This window comes from Phaethon lepturus, unplaced genomic scaffold (genome assembly GCF_000687285.1).
Source record: "Phaethon lepturus isolate BGI_N335 unplaced genomic scaffold, ASM68728v1 scaffold15612, whole genome shotgun sequence".
Taxonomy (NCBI): domain Eukaryota; kingdom Metazoa; phylum Chordata; class Aves; order Phaethontiformes; family Phaethontidae; genus Phaethon; species Phaethon lepturus.
The window spans coordinates 8,999-19,799 of NW_010524225.1; the positions used below are offsets into that span (position 1 = coordinate 8,999).

The 10,801-nt window shown below is 37.3% G+C and overlaps 1 protein-coding gene across 1 annotated transcript in view; it reads right to left on the reverse strand.

The window, feature by feature from the left end:
* Positions 1 to 10,801, reverse strand: part of POT1 (protection of telomeres 1) — a gene marked incomplete at its 5' end in the record, with an annotated part of 22,655 nt that overhangs the window by 8,696 nt on the left and 3,158 nt on the right. The window contains 2 exons of the mRNA XM_010282381.1: positions 1,159 to 1,319; positions 7,442 to 7,597. Coding sequence (XP_010280683.1) covers positions 1,159 to 1,319; positions 7,442 to 7,597 — 317 coding nt within the window. The remainder of the gene's footprint in view (positions 1 to 1,158; positions 1,320 to 7,441; positions 7,598 to 10,801) is intronic.

The window sequence follows — 10,801 nt, forward strand, 5'->3', positions numbered from 1 at the left end:
GGGCCGAGGTCAACTGTATGAGGTTTAATAAGACCAAGTGCCAGGTCGTGCTCTTGAGTCCCAACAACCCCATGCAACGTTACAGGCTTGGGGAACAGTGGCTGGAGAGCTGCCTGGCAGAAAAGGACCTGGGGGTGTTGGTTGACAGCCGGCTGAACATGAGCCGTCAGTGTGCCCAGGTGGCCAAGGCAGCCAACAGCATCCTGGCTTGTATCAGCAATAGTGTGGCCAGCAGGAGTAGGGAAGTGATTGCGCCCTTGTACTGGGCTCTGGTGAGGCCGCACCTCGAATCCTGTGTTCAGTTTTGGGCCCCTCACTGAAGGGGGGCCCCTCATCAGAAGGATGTTGAGGTGTTGGAGCTTGTCCAAAGGAAGGCAATGAAAGGAGGGTGTAGTGGGGTGGCTGTCGGTCTCTTCTCCCAGGTAACAAGAGATAGGACAATAGGAGACAGCATACAGTTGCTCCAGGGGAGATTTAGACTGGATATAAGGAAACATTTCTTCATTGAAAGGGTTGTCAGTCATTGGAACAGGCTGCCTGGGGAAGTGGTTGAGTTGCCATCCCTGGAGATATTTAAAAAACATGTAGGTGTGGTACTTAGGGACATGGTTTAGTGGTGGACTTGGCAGTGCTAGGTTAATGGTTGGACTTGATGATCTTAGTGCTAGGTTAGTGGCTAGACTTGATGATCACAGAATTCTTTTCCAACCTAAATGATTCTATGATTCCTTAGGTATATAAGACAGTTCAGTAAAGCGTTTATATTGTATGCTTCATTTTGAACATCTTTAAGTCTCACCATTTTCAAGTAACACATATGCACATGCTTAAAACGTGCTCAACTTACTTGCTGAACCATAGCTTTTATCTTTATATGTCACTATAAAACAGAGTAAGTATGTTAATGTGGCCAGGCGTTATTATTACAGCACTCTAAAACAGAAATCTTAATCCCTACTGTACTTTAAATTTCAAAAATTAGCCTTTATTTACCTATCCCTCCAAACACTTACTCTTCATCTTAGTGGTGCTAAAGACATATTCTGTTCCACAGTTTCTGGTTCTTACATACGTTTACAATTCTAAACTGTACAGCCATCACATTAGTCTAGTATTTCCCAGTATCATCTAGAAACAAGAACTACATATAGAACTTACACTTTTAGTTCCTTAACATCCGGGTTACTTTCTGGTAAGACTCCGATTCCTCGACCATAACAGGTGCCACCGTGAAGATGAAATTCTATATGTGAGACAGCTTCATCATCAGCACTTGCTTGTTTTGCATGCATACTGTAAATTCTCAGAAAACTTCCAATCTTAAAGGAAAAAAAAAGAATTTGATAACACAAAGTTAGCTATTTACTTGGAAAATTCTAGGCCTCATAAAGCCCTGTTTTCACTGAATCACAGAATAGCTGAAGATGTCAGGCCCCTGTGGAGATTGCCTAGTCCAACCCCTGTGCCCAAAGCAGAGTCAACCGGAGCAGGTTTCTTAGGGCTGTCTCCAGCTGGGTTTTGACTACTTTCAAAGATGGAGACTCCAAAACCTCTCTGGGTGACTTCTTTGTTGTGGTTTATCAACAAAAACATTGCTGGCAGCAAAGGCGGATTCAGCATTCTTCCTAAATCTGATTCTCAAGCAGACTTCAGAAGACAGATCGAACAAGCCAACATATTCCTTTTGTGAGGGCACAATTTGCCTTCTATATTCACAACACAGCCCTCCAGAGACTGACAAGTTGTGATTTGTCCATGTATGATCGCACTCCGCAATTGAACTCACGTCCATCATCATGCATGGCGTATTATCTGTTTATGTATACCTGGAAACATGTCTGCTTGCCCAGATTTCTTTATCATATCTTACTCTTACATTACAGATAACTTTTTTCAGCACCACATGTTAGAAATTCAAAGATTTTTGCACTGTTCCTAACTCTGTTAGATTTTCCCCTCAGGTACAGGGAGAACATGCTTCTTGTTTTGCTTAGAATTATTTTGTGTTCTCTGAAACAGTTTTGTCAAGTTACACAAATGGACTTAGGCTAACTTAGACAAGCACCTATTAAGAAATATGTTATGGGGTGCTGAACATCAAACACATCTTTATAACTTTGCTTTTATTTCAGAATACCACCTCCATTATCTCCCTCCCAGCCAAGCCCCCCAAAAACCCAAACAAAACCCAAGGTTCTAAAGGTAGATAATCTGGAGACTTAATTATGTAGTTAACTTCCCTTTGATGTGTTTTAAAGGCCTTTGAATCAAATCAACTAGCATCCAAATATTTTTTTTTAAGTATAACCTAAGATCCATCTGATAGTTGGCAAGCTACACACATTCAATAACATGGATTTATGTTGACCCTAGGTATCTTTTAAATAGCCCTATATAAATGATAAATTATTTTAAATTTACTTCACTTAACGTTAATATTACAGCAACCAGTCTGTTAAGTCTTATTTCAGCTTCAGCTCCCGTTTTAACCAGTAGAAGCTGAAAAAGCATTCCTATTAGACTGGATTGGCCAGGTCTTAGTACAACACTTATAAATGTATGTATATATGCATAAAAGCAGATAGAGCAGCATCCAGATTCTGGAATCCTCCTCTGCATCAAGGAAGAGACTGACTATATAATGCTGGTATCAAATTGCTCTTTTAAACAATAATCACACATGAAGAAGGCAGCGTATTTTCAAATTCAGGCACCATGACATAAAAAGTGCACTTCAGCCTGCACCTATTTTACTTATGCCATGGAACTCTTACCAGAGTTTTAATTGATCTCCACCATTAGAGGACTGCTCATTTTGTTCATTCAAAGCTTATCAACGGGACAGCTTGTGCATTTAGATGGCAGTTAAGAGATTTATCAGGAGGCGCTTTTTTTTTCTTTCCAGATGCTAAATTTCACTTAATTATGCTGAATATCCAAAAATGCAAGGGACAGTCGTATTAAAACTAATCTAATGACTATGAAAAATGCTTTTGGAGAAAGTTTATCTAAAAGTTCCTGGCTTGTCAAATAACCTTATGTCTATATAATAATGCCAAACTACTTTTTCTTCCCCCAAGAGTAATTTGTATATAAGCAGGAAAAAGTAGATTATAATAGAAGAATTTTTCTTTCAAAACCGATGTATGAAAAAGCTAAATATATACTATATGTACAAGCATAAGACATTAATCATGGGAGAAGAGAGCCCAGAAGCCAAGAATACAAAATGCTGGTTTTGCCTTCTTGTGTGCTGAAATTCATGCAAAAGTCAAACAACTTACATATTTTAGTGCCACACTCAACTTCCCAAGATTCATGATGACTATAAAAATATATCTTCCTATATATGCATGTTATCAGATACATTTTCCATCCTATGCCAAATACTGAAAAAGTCTGGAAGGTTATGAATGTCAGCACAGACCACTAGAAACGACTGTGCAAGATGGAGTGCAATTTCTGTGAATTCCTTTCGGAGGCAGCATTGCTTACCATTAAAACAGCAGTAAGCAAATGTGGGTGTTATGGCTAAAAATGTTTCTGTATTTCTGTTGTTTACAGAATGCCTGCAGACTGAGCACGTTATATACTTGACTTAGAAGAAATTATAATCTACATTAAATTAAACACCACGATTTACAGAGACATCACTAAGACCTAGTAAAAAACCAACTCCTTACTTGACTTTACAGCACTTTGTTTATAAACTACCTACCTCATTTAGAGCAAGTTCATTTAAAATTAAATTAAAGCAGTAAGAACACGTTTCTTGCAGTAATATAAAATATACTAATACCCTATTCGCAGTCTAGTTCAAATATGACTATTTAAAAAATACATATTAAGGCTGAAAGGAATTAAAATGGAGAAGTTACATATGCAGTTCCCTGTTTTCAGTGTAGCAAATTCTCATAATTATTTCAAAGCATATAGGGTTGTGTTCACACTTAAGACACTGACGAATTCAGAACGGTCATTTATCATGGCAGTTAAATGACATGAAGACACTCATGTGAGAGTCTTCACATGACACTCATGACAAGAGGCTGTCTTTATTTACAGGAATCACTTAACAAAATAATCTGTACTAATTTTCTACCTCTTTTATGCCTGATGATATTCAATGAGAACTCTTTGTCATAATTTTATCATATCAACAGTCTAATTTTACTGAGTAAATTGTGCAGAACTTTTTTGCAAATGATAGGAAGCATACACACAGCATTTGGGTGTTGTCCTTTGCAATAAAAAAAATACCAACTTAAATGCATTAAAGGGTTTGGAGGACTTAGGGTGGGATGGGGGTGTGTTGTGGTTTGGTTTTTTTCCTCCTTTTGATGAGTACAAAGACAGAAGAGGGGAAGATACCATTGACAGGTCAAAGGAATGCTACCCAGACCTGAAAAATATGAAGTTAGATATTATAGCCATGTAACTCATTTAAGTTGCAGGCTGGAAATGTGACTCAGACACTAGAAAAGCAAGCAAGACTTCTTAGTCCAAACTATTATAAAAAAAGTCATGACACTGTATACAGCAGGAGGAGCATCTGAAAATACTAAAATTCTGCATCTGAAGATACATAACATGAAGTAAATACTGTAAAACTACGGACTAGGTCTTCTATGCATGCTCAAGGCTGTTTTAATTGTACTATCCAGAAAATGCATTTCAAGACAAAAGTGATGGTATCAAGCCATAAGAGGAATGCACAATACCACATTTTCAATGAATGACAGTACATAAGAAAATCTCCACCCAGCTGTGGACAACTGGACTCCTACTGTACACTTGACTGACCACTGATGTTCACTCACCTTGATGCTTACCATCTAGCAAACTGCCCCAGATGGAGAAACCCATGTCACAGACCTATTCCCAAGCTGTATGGCAAGGTCTGAGTGAATTCTGAGAACCTCTGGACAAACCTGAATAAGAAAGGCTGAAGAATAACGAACTACACTCTAAGGGGAGCAACTGTCCTGTGGACAGTTAGTTGCAGGCTGGGTTTCCTAGAGTAATGAGAAAGCCTCATGCACTCCAGGTAGCCAGAAGAAGAGGGAAATTTGGGAAAACGCAGTGAACACCATTGTCTTTGCTTAGTTGTAGCTCTTCTTGTGTCTTTATACCCCAGGAAATAATATACTTCAGAGATGAGATTTCTGAAAATTCTGTTTGTGTTTTGATAAGGCAGCAAATGCTGAAAAGCCACAGTCTTACCCAGCAGGAAAGGAAGGCCTGTAAATGTAGGGGACAAAAAGCCTACTTAAGGTATCAGCTGTAGCATAGCTTCAATATCACTGAAGTTATCTCCATTGAAAGTTGTAAATATTATTTGATTGCTTCAGAAAATGGGATAAAACGCTTGTATGTTCAGTGTTCTTTGGACAGACAATCCAAACAAGGAGATTTTAACAAACTTCTTGGAGCAGGAATATCCCCAACACTGTGCTCCAGTATTTGCTAGAATTCACTGTAATACATTACCTACTTTCTCTAGACTGTAGTGCTTACTCACAGCTTCGTTGTCTGAACATGTGCTTACAGACACAATTTTAAAATAAGAACAGATATTTCAGGGTGTTTTTTCAGCCTGCCCTTCTTGGTATCAAGGCCGCATAAAACAGATTGGTCCTACATAAAGCATCATTTCAGAGCTGCAACTGTCACTGCAAATGGTACATGACAACATGGGAGAGCGTAACCTAACAATTCCATAACAATTTACATTAAAAAAAGGCAATTCTAAGCTACTGTCAAATGCAGAAAATACGGCTGTAAAATGGTGCACTTCTATTGTTTCTGAAACCATAAACTGGCAAAACATATAGTACATTTTCTGTCCACACTGTTCTTGTGTTCACACTCCGGAAGGTGCACATGCATACACTAAACACCCTCCAGTTTAGACTTCTACATAAATGATATAAAAAAAAAGCAACTTTGCATAATAAGACCCTGAACTAAATAAAATATTAGAGAGACTAATATAGAGTATTTCAATTATACTTTCTTATGATATGACACGATTTCCACTAGTATTTAAAAACAAACCTTTTATTAAATCTTCCATTGTAAGAAGAGTCCCCCAAATTTTTATCTTTATATTACTCTGTGAAATAAAATTATTTGCATGTATTGCAATCTGAACTTAATAAACCTTCCTGAAGTTTAATTGTTATGATATCAGCACTTCTTCTTCAATAACTCCACTAAGGAAATCCACTAAAAAGCAGTGTTCAAAAATTACCTAATTTAAAACTTCTACAGCTTGCATGAGTGAAACTACTGCAACATTGGACACAGCCAGAAGAAGAAAAAGAGCCTGTGTTGCTCAGTAAGTCACACTGTGTTTCCTAACAGTTGCCTTTAACATTAGAGCTTCTGCTACACAGTGCAGTATGCAGCAAAGGCAAAAACGCTTTAGAAGTCAGAAAGGGCTTATAGGAAAGAAAAAAATTGAGGGAGCCGATGAAGACATCCCATATATCAGATATTCAATAGGAATTCCTCAATATAAATGAGAGAGAGTAATAAAGGGAATGTCATCAGCTACTCAAGAAAATATGTTTTATTAATATTAAAAGATTTTTCCCTTCATTTTCAAAACATATTGCTTCACTGGTACAGCAGCAGTTATTTATATCAATAGTTAGCAAGAAAAAAATTCTGGAAGAGAACCTGTAAGTAATGAAATACTTCTGCCAGTAGGTTTTGTTATGAATTCTTACACAGAGGCAAGTTATTTTGCTATCTGTCATTTACTTACACACTGGCATTAAGATGTCAAATTGATTTCATGTCTGCTGATAGCCCCAGCCTAACAAATGGCTATCACTTATCTTTATTTTGTGGTAAACACTTTCTTAAAAATGAGGCAAGGCATAAAATGAAAGATTTGCTGATTTACTGTATTCAGAAGCAAGATGGCAGTATTGCTGAAGATCAAATGTTTAATTATGTTGTTGTTTTCTCTATCTAAGCATAATCAACATTACTGACCCACTAAATTAAGATTGCACTGCAAATTGCAGAAGTCTATAGAACAGAAAATATTTTATTGACTTTAGAATTATGGGCCTTTAATAGGACTACAGGTTTAACCCCATTTTATATAATTTAAAAGATAATTCTAAAGCACAGAATACATTTTCTGAGTACATTATTTTCACAGGATTATGTATGGTATTACAGTGTCTGGAAAAGAACTACTTAACTGGAAGAAGTTTTTGATGGTAATTTTAGGGTAATGTGGCTGTTTTAAACATGTTGAAGGAGTTTTGCATTCAAATAAAAGGTATGGAAAATACAGTGAAAAATAAAGAGGAACATTTGAAACTAATTAACAGCAGAATTGAACTGATAGATTCTCTGAAGCAAGTTCTAAGCAGAAAATAGGCCACAAAACAAGAGTTAGAAATACCAAACTGTGCATTACCTTAAGTGATTTTGCCAGCTGTACATGGTTATCATAGACTAGAATGTCCACTGTTAGCTTTCGCAGCTGATGAAGAAGAACTTTTTCTCCTTCCAGGTCTCTGGCTTCCACAGGCACCTTCCAGGTTGGGTAGGGACATTTTGTGCCATCCCATACCTGCAATGCAAATGAACTGTTTCAATATGCTCAAAATACTTTAGATTGAGATTTTAAGTAACTTCTGTTTTCTTAAAAAAATTGTTGTTTGATTAAAAATTGGTTACAAGAAGCAATCTTAATTAGAGTCTCAGTCTTAAAGTCCTTAAATTACTTAAATTAGATTTTATGGGATTTTTTTTTTAATTATTATTCTTTACAGGGTATAAAATAACCTCTATAGAGAATACGATCAATTGTTAAGACCTGGGATTTGTCAATATATTTTAAAAAAAAAATCAGCACTAGCAAAACCTCAACTGTTTATCCAGCAGTTAAAACTATTAGAACTCACTACATGCAGAAGTGTCTGTACTTAATATTTTAATCCTGCTACAGGGTTTTTTTAACCACTCCAGCTACAGTATGTGAAGAGTACACAGCATATACTCCCTTAATTACTGATCATCTCCTGCATCAGTATACACTGCTAGTTATCCAGTACGTATTAGAAAAACATCAGTATTTAACATGTGCTTATTAACAAGGATTCTAAAATATGTTTGCCTAAAGCTAAGTTCTTGATACCCTTCAGTATTGAAATATCAATACAGTTATTTTTGAGCTATGAAAGGTATTGTGAAAAAGTAAGATTACCACAGACTCAGCACTTTGGAACCAAAATCTTACTACTTAAATCAAACATTAACATTTCAGTAACAGCTGCTTACGATTATTCTGTAAGCTATGGTTTCTCGAGTTCCTGAAGATATACTCTTCTCAAACACAACAGGGATAATGGTCTGAAATGCTGGCATATAAAAAGAAAAATCTAGAGGCATTTGGACTATAAGACTGAAATACTGCATTTCATAGTATTTCATTGCATATAGGTTCAACAGAAGCTAATTTTCAGACACTTTGTGATATCAAGGTATTTTGTTCCACGAGTTAGGCACTGCAGAGGGGGAGGAAAAAAAAGACACCTGAGCTTAATTTTTAAACGGTTTCCACCCCTTATGCTTAACTGCTGCGGATCAAAGGACCCACAGGAAAAGATCTAACAATCAGCAAAGCCATGTGTAAATACACTGAGAATAACTCATGGTTGAAATACTCATCTCAAATGAAGAGATAAAAGGGAAAACTGTTCACAGTGGAAATGACACATAACATCAAATTAATGTTCCCAAGTAAGAGTGTATTCTGAAGGACCCAGATAATGAGGTGGTACATGCTGCCACAGATTTAAAAAAAGCCTATTATCTTCTGATCCTGTACCATGAAATACCTAAAACCACCTTTGAAAGAGAGGCTGCCCATTGCTTGAATTATCCAACCTTTTCCAGAACTGAGCTTGAGAAACACAGATTTAGTGCATATATGTATTATGAATTTTGTCACTTTGACAAAATAAAGAAGTTTAAGTTTGTAAAGTTTCCCATTATTTTTCAACTGTGTTTATCTGGGACACTTTGGCAGTTCTACACTTAAGAGACAGAACTGTGAATGTGGCACTTCAGGACATGGTTTATTGGGAATGGTGGTGTTGGGTTAATGGTTGGACTTGATCTTAAAGGTCTTTTCCAACCTTAATGATTCTGTGATTCTGTCAATCCACCCTGTCAGATATAAGGATGACTACTTAGCTTTAAGATGTCCTTCGCCAGAGGAACTAAGGGGGCTAGCATCAGGGCACCTTTTGAGGGAGTCTGTAAGCCAGTAAGCTTTCTTTCAAGAAAAAGAAAATCCTTATAAAAAAGTAGTTGGGTTTGTTTTTCACTTGCACAAATATGAAAGCAGATCAAGAGCTCTACCTCGGGAGCTTGCCAGCTTCACTTTACTCAAATTATGGATGAAAACACAGAAGCCCTGGTTTCAAAAACCAACACTGGTATAAAAACCAACACTGATTAAACTAATTCTGGATGAGAAACAGCAAATAGTTCCATTACTAGCCATGAACAGACTGGAGCTCAGGAATGGTTAGTGACAACCTTTGATCACCATGGTTGGCAAACACTGAAATGGGAGAGACACAATGAAACCTGTTTCTCTCTTCAGCAGAGTATGCTAATTGCATGACACAGCTTAACATAGACAATTTAACTGACAGAAGAGAAGAATAAGAGTAAAACTCTTATGAAAAGCATAAATAACAGAGTAATTTATAGTGTGAGTTTTTTAGTCTCCATCAGTCTGAATAAAAAAGCTATCAGGAAAAGGTAAGCACTAACCAGTTACAGTCTTTATGCCGTATCAGCCTCAGGTGATGTGTATATTCCTATTAATTTATCAAGTGGAATATTAAAAGTTATGCTATGGGTGATGCACAAAATCACCGAAATTCATTTTAGTTGTCTTTGAAACAATTCTCACTAGTTACATGAGCTCAATTAAAATAATCATACTTTATAGTATTATCAGACATTAATATAACTGATATACTTGGACTGACATGAAAAATGAAATAATTATTATAAAATGTATAACCAAAACAAAATAACAACAACAACAACAACAACAACAACAATAATAATAAATTAATCCATTTGAGCTGGTATTGAATTTGTTGGGTTTTTTTTGGTTTAGTCAGTCATAGAATCATACAGGTTGTAAAAGACAAACATCTTAAACAAGAGCATCAAGCCCAACTGTTGAACTAGCACTGCCAAGTCCACCACTAAACCACTAGGTCCCTAAGCACCACACCTACATGTTTTTTAAATATCTCCAGGGATGGCAACTCAATCACTTCCACCGGGCAGCCTGTTCCAATGACTGACAACCCTTTCAATGAAGAAATGTTTCCTTATATCCAGTCCAAATCTCCCCTGGAGCAACTGGATGCTGTCTCCTATTGTCCTATCTCTTGTTACCTGGGAGAAGAGACCGACAGCCACCCCACTACACCCTCCTTTCAGGTAGTTGTAGAGAGCAATAAGGTCTCCCCTCAGCCTCCTCTTCTCCAGACTGAACGACCCCAGTTCCCACAGCCACTCCTCATAAGACTTGTGCTCTCAACCCTTCACCTGCTGCATTGCCTTCCTTTGGACAAGCTCCAGCACCTCAACATCCTTCTTGTGAGGGGCCACCCTTCAGTGAGGGGCCCAAAACTGAACGCAGGATTCGAGGTGCGGCCTCACCAGAGCCCAGTACAAGGGCACAATCACTTCCCTACTCCTGCTGGCCACACTATTGCTGATACAAGCCAGGATGCTGTTG